Genomic DNA, 23233 nt, shown 5'->3' on the forward strand with positions numbered 1-23233 from the left:
CTACTCTATAGCTCCCTTGTTTCCTCCTCCCATGCTCATCTCCAGGACTTCTCCAGAGCTTCCTCCATCCTCTGGAACTTTCTACCCCAATTTATCAGACTATCGCCTACTCTGCCCACTTTTAGGCAATCACTGAAAACCTATCTCTTCAGGGAAGCCTATCCTGCCCTCAGCTAATAATGGAATCTTCTACTCCTCCAACCAGTCCATCCCCCACAGTTATTACCTTTTGTACCACTAGCCCCTCCCTCCTAGATTGTAAGCTCCCAGGATCAGGGCCCTCCTATCCCTCTTGTATTGAACTGTATTGTTGCTGTATTGTCTCCTGTTATATTGTAAAGCGCTGAGCAAACTGTTGGCGCCATAAATCCTGTATAATAATAATACTGGAAGCCATGTTATTATATGGTGCTGACCATTGAGTTTCCTGCACCAACCGCCCAGCAAACTGTTTCTGGAAAACTTTTCTACTCGTCACTACACTGCCATCAAAAATCCCTTCTGACCAACCTGCACTGCTTCCTAGGTCCCCCCGTGCTACCCACTCCAAAGCTCCCCAAGACCTCCACCCTACCAACTCCAACTCAGAACATTGCTCCTGGTGGTCCCCTCCTGCCAACCTCTCATGACATCAGTATTGCTCCCAGATCTCCTCCTCTTTGCAACCCTTCCTCTACCCCCAATACCACAGCTCCTAGAGGTCTCCCACCTGGCAACCCCTTTCACCCCACAGCTCAGTTCCCAAAACTCATCCAACCAGCACCACTCCTGGGGATCCCTTTCAGCCAATCTCACTGCTCTTTGAGGTCCCCTGCTGAACTGCTCCTGGGATTCCCTCTGGTCTCCCCACCTGCCTGGTTTTCTCTTACCCCCACCCCATCTTATCTTTCTCTTCATGCAGGTCTACACAATCCCTCCACTCTACTGTAAGCCAAAACCCCCCCCCCCCCCCCCATTGTCAGTCAAGAGGCTACGTAATGCCACCTAAAGTCCTATGAGATGTGCAAAGCAGCCCTTAGCAACAAGAAGTTTTACAGTAATCTGAGCATATTATTATTGTTCAACCTGGTCAGGGGTGTTACAGGAGGAACATTTTCCTGGTCACTGGCTGACACACCAGGACCCTCAACCTGGTCAGAAGTGACACACAAGGAACATTCGCCTGGTGAGAGGTGGAACACAAGGACCCTCAACCTGGTCAAAGGTACCCACAAGGAATATTTGCCTGGTCAGAGGTGACACTCAGGGACTCTCAACCTGATCAGAGGTAACGTGGACCAATTGCCTGGTCAGGGCACTTTAGCACTTTACAATATCGTATTTATCTACTTTGACTGACTTTTAGCGCTGCATTTATACTTTTATATCATTATTACATCTGAGCATATTATTAATACAGGTACTTACATAGTGCTGTCAATGTACGCAGCACTTTACATATATATTGTACATTCACATCAGTCCCTAACCCTCAAGGGGTGTACAATCTATGGTCCCTAACTCACATTCACACATACACATACTAGGGCCAATTTAGACAGGAGCCAATTCACCTAGCAGCAGGTCTTTAGAGTGTGGGGGGAAACCAGAGTACCCGGAGGCAACCCACGCAGGCACAGGGAGAACATGCAAACTTCAGACAGGTGATGCCGTGGCTGGGATTCAAACCAACGACCCGAGTACTGCCAGGTGGAAGTGCTAACCACTTAGCCACTGTGCTGCCCCCACATATGGCTTCTAACAAACAGCCAATCAGGATTCTTGCTTTGTTCACAATGCTGCACTGCAGATTTAAGATCTGGAAAGCGATTGGCTGATGTTTGTAACAAGTAATGCAGCATGATAAGCCAGGCAATTGACATGTTCAGTAAGAGAGGTCAACAATGGCATCCTGTATGACACGTGCGTCAAACACAAGGCCCGCGGGTCGAATCTGGCCCACCAGGCTATTTCATGTGGCTCTCGCGCCTGTCCTGCAGCTGCGACTCTCCCCTCGTCTCCGCCCTCGCCTTGTCTCAGTAGTCAGCAGCAGAAAGGAGAACAGAACTCCTCCGCCAGATCCTGCACTTCTCTGTGCAGCCGTGGAAAGGCTTGTCTCTGCGCTCCCCACCCAGTCTCAGTAGTCAGCAGCAGAAAGGAGAACAGAACTCCTCCGCCAGATCCTGCACTTCTCTGTGCAGCCGTGGAAAGGCTTGTGTCTGCGCTCCCCACCCAGTCTCAGCAGTCAGCAGCAGAAAGAACAGAACTCCTCCGCCAGATCCTGCACTTCTTTGTGCAGCCATGGAAAGGCTGGTCTCTGCAACCTTGGAAAGGCTTGTCTCTGCGCCCCCCACCCTGTTTCAGCAGTCAGCAGCAGAAAGGAGAACAGAACTCCTCCGCCAGATCCTGCACTTCTCCGTGCAGCTGTGGAATGGCTTGTCTCTGCGCTCCCCGCCCGTCTCAGCAGTCAGCAGCAGAGAGGACGACAGAACTCCTACATATTCTTCACCTCTCTGTGCAGCTGCAGCTCCTACTGGTTTCAGCATGCAACTGATTCCAACCCTCCTCTGCTCCTCCTCCAGACCCTGCACATCATACTTCCCAGCTTCTTCCTGGCAGCAGCACAAGGTGATGGAGAGTGCACTGTGATGTAAGGGAGGGTGCGGGACTCTTCACTTCTGATGGTGGTGAATATCTGCTTGCCATTCATTTTCCAAGGCTTCTACTTTCAGCACTGGTCATTACTAAAACCAGCAATAAATCGAATGCAGAGGCAATTATTTACTATGACAAAGAGAAGATACATTTATATAGTCTAAGGATGGCCATAGACGGGCCGTTTATCGGCCGAATTGTCAGGCGATACACGAAAAATCGGTCAGCGCCGTTGCTGCCACCAATTTTCCAGCATGACCAATAAAAATAAACGAGAAGATGCGCGAAAAATGGCCCACAGGCTTGCCCCACTAACGGCGTGAATATCATGCGGATGAAGATTCGGCCGGTAAACGACCCGTCTATGGCCTACATTACAGATACAACCGGCCCTTTGATGGAAACCATAATGCTGATGAAATGGAGCTTGACACCCCTAATCAGGGGCGGACTGACAACTCATGGGGCCCCCGGGCAATAGGGGATCATGGGGCCCCTGTGTCCTTGCCCAAACTCAAAAAAGCCTATGAAAAAGGTACCAGGGGCATCTCATGGGGCCCCCTACTGACCCCAGGCCCTAGGGCAGTGCCCAAGTTTCCAAATGGTCAGTCCGCCCCTGCCCCTAATCTACGACTCCCTTGTAGCACGTTCCCTATGGGCACAGCTGTGATGTTGGCAGGACAGCATTAGCAAATGTTTCCGGAATCTTCAGAGGAACCCCCACACACTTAAAATATACTGCTACCGAATAACTGCCTGCATCTCCAAGACAACCCGATAGAACAGAAAAAAAAAATACAATTATGTGGCTCAACTTCGAACTCAATAACTTTCCAAAATCAAATAAGAGTTTTTCCAAACAACGTCTGGCTACAAAAAAAAGGAAGAGCTGGTAGGAGACAGGGATCCGATAATGACTCCTCCACAACTGATGGAGGCCCAGACAGGATCACCCACAGCTGGAGACTCCGCCAGTTTAGCAATAAAAATCGGAGACTCCCCACGACCATCCCTTCCCCCAGCTTCCAAACCAACTCAATGAGTTTTCCATCCTGTCCACCGCACAGTACGCTTACAGCCCGGTATGTGTACGCTCCACCGGGTGCATGAGGCTCTGCGAGGTGGAAACGTTCATCAAGCCCTGTTCCCTCATCCCTCATTGTTCATGGAGGAACCTCAAATGTCACAACACATGTCCGCGCACATCTCATCTGGTAGCGGGCCAAAAAAAAAAAAAAATGACTGATAACTGGAGCTTAACTAGTTTGACCTTTTCCAAAGCGGTCAATGACCGGTTCCTTTGAAAGGACAACCTTCCAGGAAACAAAAAATAAAAAGATGCCATTGCAGAGTCTTTTTGAAGGTTTAGGCTTTGGAGTGATCCTCCTGAACTCAACTTTACTATCCGACTCACCAACCTGGAACAAGCATTCAGTTTCAGCCCTTGATGGCCACTTTCTCGTTCCAGGTTAGTGCTTTACTCGATGGCATATCCAAGAACGATTTAATGCTCAGCCCAAACCAAAACCTAATTTTTTTTTCACATTTGGATAGACATAGGAAGAGTAAACACTACTGTCATTTTTGGGGGTTTTTACGTGGGTGTTATATGCGACCCTGTAGAGCAACCTTCATTAAATCAGAGCTCTGGTGAAGAAGGGTCCCCCTTCGAAACGTGTCAGCCTCACTTTGAGCGTCTACCCTCGTGACATGACTCACACTGGCTCTACACTCCATAGTTCCTTTGAGAAACGCATCAGCCTCACTTTGAGGGTCTACCCTCGTGACGTGACTCACGCTCGATCTACATTCCCTAGTTCCTTTGAGGAACGCATCAGCCTCACTTTGAGCGTCTACCCTCGTGACGTGACTCACACTGGCTCTACACTCCATAGTTCCTTTGAGAAACGCATCAGCCTCACTTTGAGGGTCTACCCTCGTGACGTGACTCACGCTCGATCTACATTCCCTAGTTCCTTTGAGAAACGCATCAGCCTCACTTTGGGAGTCTACCCTCGTGACGTGACTCATGCTGGCTCTACACTCCCAGGTTCCTTTGAGGATCTGTAATGCTTGTTTTACTTCCTTGTTTGTGAGTATATTTTATTTAAAAAAATCACAAAATTACTGAGGTAATGCACAAGGTTGGTGCGCTCTTTTTGCTTCACTTCACAGTATCGGTTGGGCTTTCCCAGCCTTGTTGTAGAGCTGCACAACCTTCCATGTACTGGTGGAATTGTTTTGAGGTTCCTCGATTCCTCCACCCCTGGTTTGAGTCCTAGAGTACAGGAGGTGTTGTCTCTGTATCTGCTTCCACGGGTGACGCTACTGTCTGGACCGTCGGCCCGCCAGTCTGCAGCGCTAGATACCCACTTCACACTCACTTTGAGAGTCTACCCTCGTGACGTGACTCACGCTGGCTCTACACTCCCTAGTTCCTTTGAGAAACACATCAGCCTCACTTTGAGAGTCTACCCCCGTGATGTGACTCATGCTGGCTCTACACTCCCAGTTTCCTTTGAGAAACGCGTCAGCCTCACTTTGAGAGTCTACCCTCGTGACGTGACTCACACTGGCTCTACACTCCATAGTTCCTTTGAGAAACACGTCAGCCTCACTTTGAGAGTCTACCCTCGTGACGTGACTCACGCTGGCTCTACATTCCCTAGTTCCTTTGAGAAACGCGTCAGCCTCACTTTGAGGGTCTACCCTCGTGACGTGGCTCACGCTGGCTCTACACTCCCAGTTTCCTTTGAGGATCTGTAATGCTTGTTTTACTTCCTTATTTGTGATTCTATATATTTTATTTAATAAAATCACAGAATTACTGAGGTACTGCGCAAGGTTGGTGCACTCTTTTTGCTTCACTTCACAGTATCGGTTGGGCTTCCCTAGCCTTGTAGAGCTGCACAACCTTCCATGTACTGGTGGAATTGTTTTGAGGTTTCTCGATTCCTCTACCCCTGGTTTGAGTGCTAGAGCACAGGAGGTGTTGTCTCTGTATCTGCTTCCACATGTGACGTCTGGACTGGCGGCCCGCCAGTCTGTTGCGCTAGATACCCATTTCACTACAGTCAGTGGTTGCTAGGAACGCCAGCGTCCTAGCAACCAGTGATATCTGTTGTGTGCCCCACCCTCTTCAGCAAGTGCTTCTGTCCAGTACCTGCCCCCTGCAGCACAATTCTTCTTCAAGCTCCCATCCCTGCCTGGCTATAGGGACTCATCCATCAGGTATATGGTTTATTACATGGGCTATACCAAACTATAGATGCATTGTGATGGTTCCCAACTGAAATTTAAGGTTGGGCACTCTGATGGGGGACACATTCTCTCTGATGGGAACGCTCTGATGGGGAAACATGTTGTGTGGGGACACCCGCTCAGTGGGGGCACTCTGGTGGGGACACCCGCTCCATGGGGGCACTCTGGTGGGGACACCCGCTCCATGGGGGCACTCTGGTGGGGACACCCGCTCCATGGGGGCACTCTGGTGGGGACACCCGCTCCATGGGGGCACTCTGGTGGGGACACCCGCTCCATGGGGGCACTCTGGTGGGGACACCCGCTCCATGGGGGCACTCTGGTGGGGACACCCGCTCCATGGGGGCACTCTGGTGGGGACACCCGCTCCATGGGGGCACTCTGGTGGGCAGAACAGATATAAAGGAGCACTCTGATTGGGAACCTCATCTATGGGGGGAATCCGATGGGAACACCTGATGGAAGAGGGCATTCTGATGGGGGAACCTGACACTGCACCTCTCTGAAACACTGCATAAAGCGATGAAGTTGTGTATTAGCCAAAAACACGTCTTTAGTATTACCAACGTCTATTCAATACGTCTGATGACTTTGGCCCTTCCATGACCACACTACCAAGGATGCCTCTGCCAAATCCCTTGGGAAATTTTCTCTCTCCCCTCATAAGCTCTACTCAACACCCTACAATTTTTCCAGACAAGTTTTCAGGGTGTGCCCCCTTCATCAAGGTCCAACCAGTACTGCTTGGACCTTGATGATGAGAGGCACACTCTGAAAGCTTGTCCTGAAAAATTGTATGTTAATGCAAATAAAAACATATCAGAAACAGTACTCAACTGTTTCAGTTGCAAGTGCACGAATACAGCTACAATCACCTCACCTACCACCCTAAAATCTCTCCTGATGACCTAGGGTTGGGCCCTCCAGAAGCATCAAGTGCGACCATCCACTTCCTGCGTGGAGACCACACCACATGCCAAACTGGAAGGGTGTGTTCACCATAAACTCTGGTTATTTGCAATCTTACCACCTGTAAGTGCTTTCCATCCATGCCAGATATCAAATCTCACCCAGTTTCTGTCCAGGAAGCACTTGTTTCAACATTATTATGTTGCAACAAGAGTCACTTTGAGTTGTCACTGTGCTTTAAATGGCGCTGTCCATTGCCGCTTTCATCTAACACCCGTCCCCCCCAGATCCTTGCTGTTTACCAGAGTTAGCAAAGCCTACTTTCCCTTTAAGTGTCTGCCACTATCAGATGACGGGAGAGGTCATTGTAGTGTGACACAGCAGCAGCTGTCACCAACGCTTTGTGAATGCCGGCTCTGTCCTTCCTACATGAACACAATGCTCTGACCTCTCCTACGACAGACAATGGACGGGAAGTGACCGCATGTATAGTAGCCCTCAGGAAATATTGGAGGACGCTTCTCCGAAGACAAATATATCTCCGCTGATAAGACTCTCTATTCCTGTACGTAGAGACGCCATCGTTTTAAGGCCCAGTCCAAAATAAAAGCATATGTTTATAATTGCAACACCTAACAACAATACTTCACTTACTGTAACATGGAAGGATACGAGAGATGAACTTGAATGACCACGGTCGTATAAAAACACAGAGCAAAAAGACTATATAGACCAGCCTTCCTCAACCTTTTTACCCCCAGGGTAACCCCTGAAATAATTTTCAGGTCAAAGGAAACCCCTGCTAAGGTTAGTTCATCGGGGGGTCATTGGGAAATGCCCCTTACATGGGTGGTCAGTGGGAGGAACACCCTCCATACAGTCACTAGCTCTGCCAAGTGGTTTAGACCTGGAACCATGCAGGCACCATACAATTGTATAGGATTTTTTTTTTCCCCCTTCGATTGGTTGAACTGGATGGATTTGTGTCTTTTTTCAGCCAGACTAACTATGTAACAATCAGAAGGAAGGTCATTAAAACCCTTGGCAAACTCTGGAGAACCCTTGCCGACAGTGGCTGCTAAAAGCCTAAACTATATGGCCAAAAGTTTGTGGACATCTGACAAAAGACACCTATACGAGCTTGATGAACATTCCATCCCATTAGAAACCCATGGCCATTAATATGGCTTTGCCCACATTATTATACAGGATTTATGGCGCCAACAGTTTGCTCAGCACTTTACAATATCACGGGAGACAATACAGCAACAATACAGTTCAATACAAGAGGGTTAGGAGCAGGGCTGTGGAGTCGGAGTCGTGGTCGGAGGAAATTTTGGGTACCTGGAGTCGGAGTCGGCAAACAATGCTCCGACTCCGATTAAATTTAGATTGGAATTAAAAAAAAAGCAAGTTTAAATGTCCCAATTCACAAAAAGTTATAATTATTTTCAGCCCTAAAAATAATAAAGTCTGACTTAAGAGCCTCTATGAAAGAGGATCTGGCAGAGGCAATTCTCTTCCTTAGAACTCTACAATGAATTGATTTGCATTTGCTAAGCCTATAACTACATGTCAAAATTAATATACACCATTTCTAGGTTTTACAGATTTTGTTTTTGGTTCATATAGATAAGCTTTGTTTTTGTTCTAAAACAACCAAATAATGTGGTTTGTATTTTTGGACTGGTAAAGTTCCTGTTCCTGATGTTTATGCCTGCCGCTACTATCCAGCCACTTAATTAATAAAAAAAAATTAATAAAACTTTGTTGTTTTCATTGTGTTTGTCTTTTGCTTAAACTGTTCAGTACAGTAGACTGTTGGCTTCCCAGCCAGTAGTCCTGTGGTAATGACATGTATGTTGCCTTTCTTTCCTTAAAGGAATGTATAAAATACATTCGCATATTAATACAGAGGAGTCGGAGGTACACAAAACTGAGGAGTCGGAGTTGGAACATTTATCTACCGACTCCACAGCCCTGGTTAGAAGGGCCCTACTCCTTGGAGTCCTTTAGCGAAAATGGGTATATATACATTTGTTTTGTGTTTCTTCCATTTGTGAATGATTGCACCAACTGTTGTCACCTTCTCACCGAGCTGCTTGGCCATAGTTTGGTAGCCCAGTCCAGCCTTGTGTAGGTCTACAATCATTTCCCTGACATCCTTGGACAGCTCTTTGGTCTTTGCCATGGTGGAGCATTCTCTGAATGGTGCCGGAGCCGAGCAGCTGACCTTTTATGTTCAACTCCTAGATTGTAAGCTTCAAGGATCAGGGTCCTCCTATCCCTCTTGTATTGAACTGTATTGTTGCTGTATTGTCTCCCGTTATATTGTAAAGCGCTGAGCAAACTGTTGGCGCCATAAATCCTGTATAATAATAATAATAATATAATAATAATTCTTAGATTGTAAGCTCCCAGGATCAGGGCCCTCCTATCCCTCTTGTATTGAACTGTATTGTTGCTGTATTGTCTCCCGTTATATTGTAAAGCGCTGAGCAAACTGTTGGCGCCATAAATCCTGTATAATAATAATAATAATATAATAATAATTCTTAGATTGTAAGCTCCCAGGATCAGGGCCCTCCTATCCCTCTTGTATTGGACTGTATTGTTGCTGTATTGTCTCCCTTTATATTGTAAATTGTATATTGTGTTGGCGCGATATAAATCCTGTGTAATAATAATACACCAAGGCAGCCGCTCAGCATGGGATCTCGGGAGCAAGTGGGGAACATTGTAGTAGCGGTGTCTACTTTAGTGATTTCCAGCTTCCATGGGGATCCCACAGGTATTATATATACATAGTTATATTGGTCCTAGCTGGTCCAGTGCATCTATGTATAACATACCCATACCTGGGATTCTTCTTTGAATGCTATTTTATTATTTTAATGTTAGACTAGTATGTACCTTGACAACCCTAATATAATTTTGTAAAGGGCGTGATATCACTACTCCCTAACGCATAATCACCAGTTTTCAAACACAACAAAATATTTTGCAGGCTGTTTTGCATCCATTTTGGCCCTTTGTGTTGCAGTATACCTGTATTTAACATTTAATAGACACGAGGGCTGTATTAAAAAAAAGCTGCAATAAAGCCAAATCAAAGGGGATCCCCGCCTCCAGATCCACTCTTATACATTCTCTTGTAACTATTACAAAGCGAATGGCTTTTATTCTACAGCATGTTCCCCTTGTGCTGCAAAACAAATATTCATTTATGGAAGTTTATGACACATGCGATAAATACCTGATCTATTACGAATGTGATAAAGATCGCACTCTGTTCTAATACAGCATTATATGATGTATTTTAATTATAGCATATGAGAACCAAACACGGTGATGGACACAAGAACACAGCTAAACAGAAATAAAGACAAACGAAGATACCTGAAGTTTAACCCCTTCACACTGGCGCCTCCCGGCCCTTTACGTTTCAGAAGCCGGGAGGCGGGACTTAGGGATCATGTGACCGCCGTGACATGATCGGGAAAGGTCCTGATCGAAAGAGGAGATTGGGACCTTTCCGTGAGTAACGGACATGTGTGCTGGGAGCGAGCAGGGCACGCGCTCACAACACGTTTTTTTTTTTAACAGAACGCAAATGTGCGGCCGCTCGGCGTCTAGGCCCAGACGCCGGGAGGCTGCACATTTGTGTGCGGCCGGCATGACTAAACAGCAAGGTCTGTTTACTTCAACAGCGCCTCTGCGGCTATACCAAAATGCACCATAAGGCCCCATGTACACGGGACGCTTCTGAACGATGGAAACTGACTGCTGGAAAACGTAGGTTAAAAAATTTTTTGGACATCGGGTTCATTGCTCCCAGAGCATAAGCGCTGTTGCTGGTTTATTATCTGACCAGCCATTAGCTCTGGTGAGTTCATTTAATCTCCTTTGGTGGTGGATTTCTCACAATTGGTTCAAGTCACTGAAGATATATATTTTTTTTTGGACACTAATTTATGTTTGGACACTATAATTTATTTAAAACACTAAAACACTACTGTTTTTTGGATGATGATATACACTTTTGTATAAATTTGTTATTAGCGCATACCTTTTAATTTGGATTATTGTTGCCAAAATTTATTTTGGGTGGGATATGCTGCTGACACTTTGGTGTTTTTTGTAAGTGGCGCTTTTTTCTTTTTTAATTTGGTAGGTTAAAAAATGTCTGTTTTGCCGTTTTTGCATACCGCATTTATGTGTTTAGAAGCGTTTTTTAAAGATAAGCACAGGAGAACCCCCCAAATGCCCAGAATGCACTGAAAAGTGGTAAATTATTAACTATTTTAGACTGTTTCAGAGAAATGCAGAGAGTAGAAGCAGAGACAGCAGTATGTGTGGAGATTAGCTGAGGTGTGAGTTGCTCATTAACATTTCTTTTGCTTCCAAGGGTGGGAAAGGTGTCTGGTGGAGGGAGTCATTAAGGCCACCTGGCAGGGGATCTTCCTGAAGAATTTGAGGTGTGAATGTTCATTAACATATCTTTTGTTTCCAAGGGTGGGAGAGGTCTGAGGTGTGAATTGGTCATTACAATGTGTGACAAGCTTGGTAGGAACATCCTGTGTTCAGTGTTTTGTCCATCTGAGCACCTTGAAATGCATTTTTCATAATGAAGAAAGGCTCTGGACAGCATCGGGAACTGGAAGAGTTAAAAAAAAAAAAATGTAAACCACAAATGCTTCTAAACGCGATTTGCTGCGTTTAGCCGCATTTACAAGCGTTTTGCGTTTGAAACGCTGATAAAATCGACTGCTGAACGCAAGTTTGGTGCATTCAAAACTCAAATTCCTGTAAACGACTATGTGTACACGGACACATAGGGAAACATTAGGGAGAGTTCAGGGGCTGCTGAAAAAAAATGCTGAACAGCTCCTGAACGTCAGTTTATCAGCTGCAGTGTACATGAGCTCTAAAGTGGCGAGATGCTGGGAACGTGAATCCCGAGAGAAGATGCTCCATCACAGCTGAACACGTGGAACTTACACTTTAATATTACATGGGATCATGAGGGGGTGTTTAGGTGAAGGTCAGGTTTGTTGAGATACAATATAAGATACAATTGAGATACAATATAAAGATGATAATAGTAAAATATGATTGGTCCTGTTTATGTTTTTCCCGGCAAAAAAGCCGTTTCCTGTTTCCTATGCTGAAGTAAGCAATTTTTGTTCAATTATATATTTATTTAATTTATTCTGTATATATGTAAATATGTTTTTTTTTTTATTATGTTGTTTGTAAGATTTTTAATAAACAAAAATTTTAATATTATGCTTTAAAGCGGAGTTCCACTCACCCTGTCAAAAAATAAAAGTCAGCAGCTACAAAAACTGTAGCTGCTGACTTTTAAAAAACAGCCACTTACCTGTCCCTCAGTCCCGTGGTGTGTCCCCGGAGCCCGTTTCACCGGCCGTCCTGTATTCCTCGAGGCCGGGTGCCCATTGCGCTGCGCTTCATGAATGGTCCTGTAGTCTTCTGGGACCTGTCACGTGTCCCAAAAGACTACAGGGAGGGAAGAACCATTGTCATCATAAGGAGAAAATCTCTCTAAGAAAACAGTAAAAAGTTGACGGGTGCTAATGCTTCCTCACTCCACCCCAGTGGTCACCAAACTATGGCCCACAATGAGATTTTATCCGACTCGCAGCTAGGGTCAGTGGTGTATCTTCAGACTCTGCGCACAGAATGAGGATTTTGATTAGTTGGGTCTCTGCTTCTGATGTAAGGGGGAACTGTGATAGGGACTGTGACATAAGTGAGGACCCTGATGTAAAAGGGGATATGGATGTAAGGGGGAACCTGGATGGGGATCAGGATGTAAGGGGGGACCCTGATGGGGTCCCTGATGAAAGGGGGATCTCTGATGGGGTCCTTGATGTAAACGGGACGCGGATATAACCCTGATGAGGTCCCTGATGTAAGAAGGGACCCTGATGGGGACCTGGATGTAAGGTGGGACCCAGATATAAGTGGGGAAGATGTAACCCTGAGATCCCTCATGTAAGGGGGGACCCTGATGGGATCCCTGATGTAAGGAGGGACCCCGATGTAAAAGTGGACCCGGATGTAAGGGGGAACACGGATGGGTATCAGGATGTAAGGGGGGGGGACCCTGATGTAAGTGTGACCTGGATGTAAGCGGGGACCAGCATGTACCCCTGATGAGGTCCTTGATGTAAGGGGGGGATCTTGATGTAAGAATGGACCCTGATGGGGACCCGGATGTAAGAAGAGGACCCTGATGGGGTCCCTGATGTAAGGGGGGACTCCGATGGGGTCCTTGATGTAAAAGGGACACGGATGTAACCCTGATGAGGTCCCTGATGTAAGAAGGGACCCTGATGGAGACCTGGATGCAAGGGGGGACCCAGATGTAAGTGGGGAACCAGATGTAACCCTGATGAGATCCCTAATGTAAGGGGGGACCCTGATGGGATCCCTGATGGAAGAAGTGACCCTGATGTAAGGGGGGACCCTAATGTGAAAGTGGACCCAGATGTAAGGGGGAACACAGATGGGTATCATGATGTAAGGGGGTAACCCTGATGTAAGTGTGACCTGGATGTAAGTGGGGACCAGGATATAATCCTGATGAGATCCTGGATGTAAGGTGGGATCCTGATAGGGTCCCTAATGTAAGGAGGGGGGCCTGATGGTGACCCTCATGTAAGGGGAGACCCTGATTTGTAGGGGGGCTATGTAATGATTGGTGGCCTTTTGATGTGAAGTAATATCTCGTAGCATTCTTTAATAATTCATTTCAAATGTAATAATTTGTTCATAAAAGTATTTTTTTTCTCCACAAATATTTGTAAAATATACAATGTGGCCCTCGCACTGAAAAGTCTGGAGACCCCGTTCTGTTCACAGAAAAAGAATAATAGGTTTTAGCTGAACATACCCTTTAACATGTAGGTGTGTATACACGCCAGTGCAAAAGCTGCAAATCATGCTGAGAGTCGCAGTTTTGGAAATGGAAAACAGGGCCGCAAAAGGCAACAGTCAGGATAGGGAAATAGAAGTTGCCACCCACTGGCAGCTGTATGATGATGATGAGGATAATGATGATGATGCACAGATCTGGAACGCTCATCCTTGCTTTAATGCTCAGCAAGTCACTGACCTGGTTCATGCGTGTGGACAGCCACTTTCTAGGACATCCAATATGCACACGCTAGTTCCAGGTCGTTGACTCACTAATAGGGAAGCCTGACCCTTTGAAATCTAGCCAATAATTGCAACTCCAGTCCTTTTAAGGGACACTGTAAAGTAGGGGTGTCAAACTAGCGGCCCTCCAGCTGTTGCAAAACTACAAGTCCCACCATGCCTCTGCCTTTGGGTGTCATGCTTGTAACTGTCAATCTTGCAATGCCTCATGGGACTTGTAGTTTGGCAACAGCTGGAGGGCCGCCAGTTTGACACCCGTGCTCTAAAGCATGGGTGCACAAACCTGCGGCCCTCCAGTTTTTGAAGAACTACAAGTCCCATCATGCCTCTGCCTTTGGAAGGCATGCTTGTAACTGTCACTCTTGCAATGCCTCATGGGACTTGTAGTTTGGCAACAGCTGGAGGGCCACCAGTTTGACACCTGTGCTCTAAAGCATGGGTGCTCAACCAGTTGTTGCAGAACTACAAGTCCCATCATGCCTCTGCTCTTGGAAGTCATATTTGTAACTGTCAGGCTTGCAATGCCTCATGGGACTTGTAGTTCTGCAACAGCTGGAAGGACCACAGGATAAGCTCCCATGCTCTAAAGACTTGATTCATTTTTAGTTTGTTTTTCACAGGCATCCATTTTTAAAATACAGCATTTCAGTTTTACGTGACCTAAAGCGTAAATAAACCCAAAACCAAAAATGTCATCTATTGCAGCTTACCAATCAATAGATGTGCTGACTGCATTAGTTTTCTTTTTTAAGGCTTTTTGACCTGGTGTTCTGGTCAGTAAATGTATTAGAGCGCCCCCACTCTGGATGAAGGAGCACATGAGGCACCTTTGGACAGCAGCATTGTCAGCCTGGGGGGGAGTGTTAGATGTATTAGCAGATTTAGATACACAAACAATTTGAAGCCAATCTCCAGCTCACACTTTATAATTAGTTAGAGCCAGGGGCGGACTGACAACACTTGGGGCCCCCGGGCAATAGGGGATCATGGGGCCCCTGTGTCCTCACATACACTCAATCCACACCCAAAAAAACCAATGAAAAGGTACCAGGGGCATCTCATGAGGCCCCCTACTGACCTGGGGCAGTGCCCGAGTTCCAAAATGGTGAGTCCGCCCCTGGTTAGAGCAAACACACTTTCTCTTTTTCGGATAAAGGTTTTACATGAATAAATAAAAGCTGATCATTGTGAGCACCCCTGTCGGTGTTAAATGGTTTGTCTCATCCCTGTAAATTGATACATCTGCAGGAGGGCTTGTTTTTTTTTTTTTGAAAAACTGATCATTGTAAGCACCCCTGACGGTGTTAAATGGTTTGTCTCATCCCTGTAAACTGATACATCTGCAGGAGGGCTTGTTTTTTTTTTTTTTTTGAAAAACAGAGGACTTACTGGCCAGATCACCAGGTGAAAAAAGGAAAAAAAAAAGCATAAAAAAGAAAAAAACTAATGCAGCCATCACATCTAAGGACTGGTAAGCTGCAATATAATAATTTTTTTTTTTCAAGTCAATTACTGCTTTAAACAAATACAATTATTAAAAGCTCTGTTAAAGGGAAAGCATTAGCTCTTGTATCTGTATATTTAGATCACATTTTAAAGACCAAAAAGTCCTATATACCTGTCAAAACGTCATTCTGAGACGGGCCCGCCTCTTTAATGGCGGGGTCCTTGGTGTCGGCCCGGGGTTCAGTGTCCTCACCCTGCTCTTCCTCTGAGTCCTCATGAAGGGTTTCTAGTGGTAACTGTGATGATGGAGATAACCGGCAGCTGGTGTTTTGTGGACAACTGGACAAGCCGTCCTCTCTCTCACTGCACTGCTGCAATTCCTGTTCAGCCTTTTCCTCGGTCTCCGCAGCTGCGTCAGTTGCGACGCCATTAATCTTTGAACTGTCAGCTCCTTGGAGCTGTTCCCCACAAATATCAGCAGCAAGGTCATATTGTTGGTCCACCTCTGCCTCTGCTTGCACATTTTGGTCACTCGTATCTAAAGGACAAGGCTGTTGTTCAACGACAGGCCAATCACACTTGTCTACAACATCTACTTCCGCGTGGATTATGTCCGCGTTGGTCTCCTTGATGTGTTCTGCTTGATGGGTCTTGTCCACTAACAGAAGCACATTTTGGTCGCTCTCCCCAGTTTCGGCCTGGTGGGCGCACGTTATAGAAATCCCTTGGTTAGAACATTCCAAGGCCTCAATGTTTGGACACCCTGGTGCCCTGGAATGCTCTGTAGCAGGTTCTTGATAAGCATCTGTCAGTTCGCCGTCCTCCATGCTTGCTCTCAAGTGGTTTTGGATTTCCTGCTGGAAGGGTAAATCGCCATAATTAGCCGACTCTGAACTTGGCTGTTCGCAGCACCGTAGGCTTTTATCAGCTGCGTTTGTGTTAGAGTCGTATTCTTGCTGCAAAACCTTTCGTGAGGCCTCGTTTTCTACATTAAAATCTTGGTAGTAAGGCTTGCTTCCATTGTCAACAATTAAAGCTATATGGTCAGATAATGGGGACTCATGACCCCCAAACTCTATGTCCACCAGGCCAAAAGACTCCGGCTTTTGTGCATTATCAGCATTGTAGTGCGTTATGCTTGCTCCCATTATAGTGGCTTTTTCACAAGGCTCTACAGGGTAGGAAAGAAGACCCTCTGTGCAATTTCTGCTGTCCAGATTACATACAGTTTGGCTATTTTGTGCTCTTTGGGTAGATTTGTACTGGCTTTTGTAGTTTAAGGCTATTGACTGAGTTAGGGACCCTTTCTGAGGCCCAAAACGGGGCACTTTGATATCACGCAATTCAACATACTCCCCTTCAAGATCACTAGAGACATCCGTTTTGGTGTCCAAAGCTTTAACCACTGTGTCCTCATCATAGCTGGTGCTTGGTTCCTCGAGAACATCTGCATTGTCTATAACCATCAAATCTCCCATATGGGGGTCAGACGACCTCCTGTTCACTGGTTCCGAAGGCAAGTCAGAGTTCTCACAAATTTCTGCCGCCTTCTCAGCTGGCTCCGTTTTCTCTACAAATTCGGGACGAACGACCATATCCCAAGGGACCCTGAAAAGCTGGTCATCAGAAGTTAGGAGGCAATTCTCCAGCAAGGCCCCAATCCTCTCGGTGTTGATAAACTCCAACCATTCCACCGTAAAAATGGAGGTGTAAGACACTTCTGGCAGCACCACCTCCTCAACGTTGTGTTGGTCTTGGGCCAGGCATTTGAGCACGATCCTTGGAGTCTTTCTCAGATAAGGCACAACCTGAAGGTAGAAGTCTCCGGGTCGAAGGAGTCTCCAGTCAATGGAAGCCAGCTGCAGGACAACCTTGTCATGGATGCACAGGGGCCACCCAGCATGTCGAAAGAGCAAACCACAGTACTGCAGCTGCCAGAGAGAAAAAAAAAAGATTAAAAAAGATCCATCAAATAAGGCAAAAACATAAAGCTGAAATCCATTCTAAAAAAAAAAACAAAAACAAAAGTCTAAAAACAATTGAATCTTGGTATTACTTGTATATATTTTTTAGATATGTGTGGTAGTTCAATGTGAAACAGCTCCTGAACTTTGGCTCCATGCAGTAGTTTCCAGACAAGTCACTGCTGTAATCTACCTTGGGCAGGAGGAATGGTCTTGTATGTTCCTCAAGGGTTAAACTGCCTGTTTAGGTCTAGGGGGCATAGACACAGAAAAGAAGATTCATTTACCCAATCCTCCATGCTGCTAGACTGGTCCCGAGGTGACTTCTCCCCCAGCTCCAGCAGTCTAAGGTCCTGACACCATCAAGATTGATGCAAGGTCCCTATCCCTGGCATTGTGCATGCCACCGCCGTAGGACAGTTCACTACAGGAGCATAGGGGCGTGCCATCTGTCCAGGGAACAGCGGACTGAGCAAGAAAAAGTGCTTTTGCTCATCAGATTTCCCAGAGTTGGACTTTACATTTACTCACCTTTTACCAATCTCTTTAGGCCAGTTATGTGACATACTTGCTACCACAGCTTGCCTCTGCCTGAACATTCTGGTCCCTTTGGTGTTATGCTACTCCTCCAGTGTCATCATTTTGAATAACAGATATGGACAGCAGAGGGCGCACCTGAGTGTAGTGGTTATTAAAAACATTTATTTAAGTAGACAATTGGCAACTTACAGGATACATGCCAGTTATCACCATGTGTAAGTGTAAACACACACATGCATGTCGGCCATCTCACAGCAGGAAGCGTCCACGGCATCGAAAAGCTCTTAAAGGGCTGAGAGGTGTCAGCGGGAAGGGGTTAATAACCATTACACTCAGATGCGCCCTCTGCTGCTCATGTCTGTTGCTCTAGAGAACGTCAGAACGAATTCTGCCCAACAGACTGAATCCCGCCCAACAGGCTATTTCACGTGGCCCTTGCACCCAGGGCTTTTTTTCAGCTGCAAGAGCTGAAGAAGAGGGGTGGAAGTGAGCTGTGGACAGCTTGTGAAAGAGCTGAACCCTGCACTCTGTGCATCGCACACCCCTAAACTCTGCACTCTGTATGCCACACACTCGAACTCTGCACGCAGCGCACCCCTAAACCCTGCACCCTGTACATACCGCACCCCTAAACCCTGCACTCTGTGCATCGCACACCCCTAAACTCTGCACTCTGTACACTCCAGAACTCTGCACGCAGCGCACCCCTAAACTCTGTACATAGCACACCCCTAAACCCTGCACTCTGTAAATTCTACACTCCGTACACTCCAGAATTCTGCCCTTTGTACGCCACACACTCCTGAACTCTGCACGCCACACACTCCTGAACTCTGCACGCCACACACTCCTGAACTCTGCACGCCACACACTCCTGAACTCTGTACGCAGCGCACCCCTAAACCCTGCACTCTGTACATAGCGCACCCCTAAACCCTGCACTCTGTACATAGCGCACCCCTAAACCCTGCACTCTGTACATAGCGCACCCCTAAAACCTGCACTCTGTACATAGCGCACCCCTAAACCCTGCACTCTGCACATAGCACACCCCTAAACCCTGCACTCTGCACATAGCGCACCCCTAAAACCTGCACTCTGTACATAGCGCACCCCTAAACCCTGCACTCTGTACATAGCGCACCCCTAAACCCTGCACTCTGTACATAGCGCACCCCTAAACCCTGCATCCAGTGTTACAGTTATAACTGGTCCATTGAGGGCAACCATAATGTTTGTGCAAGCCGTGTTGAAATGGAGTCCAACACCCCTGCTCTAGAGGATATTCAGTTTCTGAAGAGGTGCTGCACTTGTGTGTCTTGGAACTATGTCGGAGTCATTCCATCATCTTCCACGATGACTCTCCCTGGGACATAGAGCTGTTTGCACCCCTGCGCCATCACGCATGAAGTCATAAATCCTTGTCACGACACTTGGCCTGGTTAAGCATCTCCGAAGGTAATGATTCCAGCACACGTCAGCAGAACACAGCCAGGCATCTAGCATTTTTAGTACAGTTCTCTCAGTAGAGTGTCCAAGTAAAACAGTTACAAGTTGCAGTGGAAATCAAGCAGCTTCTACTGTCTACTTACACAGGCCTCCTGCTGTAGCCCCTGCAGGACCCGTTTGGCAGGGATGAGGAAATCGATGAGATAGCTGAGCCCGTCTCCGCGGTAGGTCTTCTCCACCACATCCAGAACCTGGCACAGCACGGTGGCAGCGGTGAACTCGAAGGGATGGTAGAGGGAGGACAGCGTCTTCTGAATACAGCTATCTAAAGACTGGGAATCCTGGTGTGGGAGACACAAGCAGTGGACAGCTGTTAAAAAAAACATTTCCATTTTAAAAACCAGTCTGCACCTCGACAGCTACCCGGCCTGAAAACCTTCCATTATGCCTCCCTTCGAGAAACAGCCTTGACCTTTCCGTATCCACACATTCCACCCTGAAGCGTGCATCAGATTTCCAGAGGGGGACACTGCCACGCTCAAAAGCATCTGTTCCTTACCGGTCATAAAGAAGGTCTCCGGCTTAAATCATTTCACAATCAACAGAGAAGACTTGCAACCACTGCCCCTAATATAACTACAACAGAAATATATACAGTCTTTATTGTAGACATAAACCCCAAACAAACATTTAATTTGCCATCTGATTTCCTGCCATTTCTTTGCAGCCACTTCCTGTCTACAATACTCAAGCAATGGTCCATTCCATGACGTCATCAGGAGCCGGCTGTCTTTTCTTGGTTCAGACAGCCAGCCCCCTGAACTTCCAGGTTCACCCCCTGAACTTCCAGGTTCACCCCCATCCAGCCATAGTTCCACCCTCTATATCATGTGTCAAACACAAGGCTTGTGGGCCGAATCCAACCCGCCAAACCATTTCATGGATCCCTCGCACCTCTCCTGCAGCTGCTGCACACCCCTGGTCTCCGCCCCCATCTTTTCTCAGCAGTTGGCAGCAGAGAGGACAGAAATCCTCCTACAGATCCTGCACCTGTGCAGCCACAGCCCCACCTCATCTCCGCCTCCCCTGGTCCAGCAGCTGACTCCAGCCCTCCTCTGGTCCTCCTCCAGAACCTGCACTTTCTGCTCCCCAGCTTCCTTCCAAGATAAGAGGGGTGCATTTTGATGTAAAGGAGGGTGGGGGACTCTTCACTTCTGATGGTGGGGGGACTCTTGACGTCTGATGTAAGGGGGAGGGGCGGCACTCTGGACATCTACGGCACCATCTGCCTGGAGTTTGCATGTTCTCTCTGTGCCTGCGTGGGTTTCCTCCGGGTATTCCGGTTCCCTCCCACTCTCCAAAGACATGCTGATAGGTGAATTGGCTACTGTCTACATTGTCCCTAGTATGTGCATGTATTATTATTATACAGTATTTATATAGTGCTAAAAGGCTTGCTTAGCGCTGTACATTATAGTGGGGGACAGAACATGAGACAATACAGTAACAAAACAGAACACGAGGGGTCCGAGGGCCCTGCTCTTTCGAGCTTACAATGTAAGAAGAAGGGGATAGTGGTACAGGAGGAAGTGGCTGTGGGGGATGGAGTGGTTGGAAGAGTGGAGAAGATCGGCTGCTAGGTGAGGGTGGGGTAGGCTTCCCTGAAGAGACGGCTTTTCAGGGTGCGCCTAAAGGTGAGGAGGGTAGGTGACAGTCTGATGGATTGTGGTAGTGAGTTCCAGAGGATGGGGGAAGTCCTGGAGAAGTCCTGCAGTCAGGCATGGGAGGTGGAGACCAGGGAGCTAGAAAGTAGGTGGTCTTGTGAGGAGCGAAGATTACAGGTAGGGTGGTATTTGGGTATCAGGTCGGTGATGTAGTTTGAGGCAGCATTATGAATGGCTTTGTATGTCAGAGTTAGTAGTTTGAATTTAATGCGTTGGGCAATCGGGAGCCAGTGAAGGGATTGGCAGAGGGGGGTGGTAGAAGCGGAGCGGTTGGTAAGGTGGATGAGTCTGGCCGCTGAGTTCAGGATAGACTGAAGCGGGGATAATCTGAGATGAGGTAGGCCGGTGAGAAGGGAGTTGCAGTAGTCCAGACATGAGATAATAAGGTGAACGAGTAGTTTAGTACTGTCTGGGGTGAGGAACGAACGTATTTTGGAGATGTTGCGGAGGCGGAGCCTGCACGAGTTTGCCAATGATTGGACATGGGGTTGGAAGGACAGATTTGAGTCTAGAGTGACACCTAGGACTTTGGCTTGCGGGGTGGGACTGATGGTGGCATTGTTGGTCGTGATGGAGGGGGGGGGGGGGGGTGCGGGCTAGGGGGAAAATCAGGAGCTCGGTTTTGGAAAGGTTCAATTTGAGGAAATGGAGCGACATCCAGTCTGATATGTCATTCAGTAGGTGGGTGATACGGGCGGAGACTGCAGGGGTGAGTTGAGGGGTGGAGAGGTAAATTTGCGTGTCATCATGTATGAATTGGCCCTAGTATGTGTATGTATGAATGTGAGTTAGGGACCTTAGATTGTACGCCCCTTGAGGGTTAGGGACCTTAGATTGTACGCCCCTTGAGGGTTAGGGACCTTAGATTGTACGCCCCTTGAGGGTTAGGGACCTTAGATTGTACGCCCCTTGAGGGTTAGGGACCTTAGATTGTACGCCCCTTGAGGGTTAGGGACTGATGTGAATGTACAATATATATGTAAAGCGCTGCGTAAACTGACGGCGCAATATAAGTACCTGAAATAAATAGTCTTACAGGTACACACGGCCCTATTGAGGGCAACCATAATGCAGCAATGACATGGAGTTGGACACCCCTGGTCTACATTGAAGCTGATGTCTCCTGGGATATATTACGTGAATACCCAGGAGGCTTCAGGAGCGGAGGAGGCGTCATTCTCACCTAGGCAAGAATGGAGGCAAGAGGTGATCCAGAACATAAAATTAAAGTAGAAAGAATGGTTATTTTTTGGGGGATAGTCAGGAAGGGTTATAACCCCTGTCGGTGTTTTGTTTGCCATCTGCATCTCCTTAGGGAGATTTATTTTTTACTTGCTGGCCCAAAAAAGGAAGTGAAATGAAACCCTTCCAAAGTGAGGGAATTCCTGGTTGTCCCCATTGGAAGTTTTCCCCTCTATTCCTGTTATGGTGACCCTCCAAAATTAAGATTTTTCTTTCACTTTCCTCTCAGTAATAACAGTAAAGCAGGACAAATAGAGAGGATGAATCTCCCACATTACACAGCAATAAAAACCTGACAGAAGTTCTAACCCCCCGCCCACTCTATCCAAAACGTTGCCTTTAGTTATAGTTTAATTAATGAATGAATTTCACAGCATTTTCATTGTGAAGGGAGTCAGGAGGATTGCATTTTACAGAAAATTACAGCGGCTGCAGATTGAAAAGGAAAAGTCGTTTCATTAATATTTAATTACAATATAACTTGTGTAGCAATTGTATACGTGACATTTTTTTTTTCCTTGCAATTTTTCTTCCCCATGAAAGTGGAGTTGCTCTTTAAGGTTGCATTGCGATCGATGAAATACAATCGTCCTAAGCAGAGTGACAGACGTCCACTGAGAAGGGATGGAAATAAATTCCCTCTAAAACATGGCTAAGATTCAATCAGTGCCCACGAAGGTAGAAACCCAAGCACGGCCTTCCTTCTGTTCACACAGATTTGCAAACAAGAAGCACAAAATTTAATAAGATTCTTTACATTAGGCAGACCGCCGTCACATGCCGGACGTTCATAGAAATTGCCTTTAAAAGCATAAAAGCCGGAGTTCTGGGACAATTATGTAAACAAAACTGTCATCGAGCTTTGAAGAACGCTCTCAC

The 23233-nt window shown here is 46.8% G+C and overlaps 1 protein-coding gene across 1 annotated transcript in view; it reads right to left on the reverse strand.

The window, feature by feature from the left end:
* LOC149428526 (pleckstrin homology domain-containing family G member 4B-like) overlaps positions 1–19729 on the reverse strand; it is a gene marked incomplete at its 5' end in the record, with an annotated part of 64368 nt that extends 44639 nt beyond the window's left edge. Inside the window, 2 exons of the mRNA XM_089667300.1 lie at positions 15608–17366; positions 19532–19729. Coding sequence (XP_089523426.1) covers positions 15608–17366; positions 19532–19729 — 1957 coding nt within the window. The remainder of the gene's footprint in view (positions 1–15607; positions 17367–19531) is intronic.
* Between the last annotated feature and the right edge of the window lie 3504 nt (positions 19730–23233).

Source organism: Staurois parvus, unplaced genomic scaffold (assembly GCF_062004578.1).
Source record: "Staurois parvus isolate SC_StPar_1 unplaced genomic scaffold, SC_StPar_1.0 ptg003162l, whole genome shotgun sequence".
In the NCBI taxonomy this organism is placed as follows: domain Eukaryota; kingdom Metazoa; phylum Chordata; class Amphibia; order Anura; family Ranidae; genus Staurois; species Staurois parvus.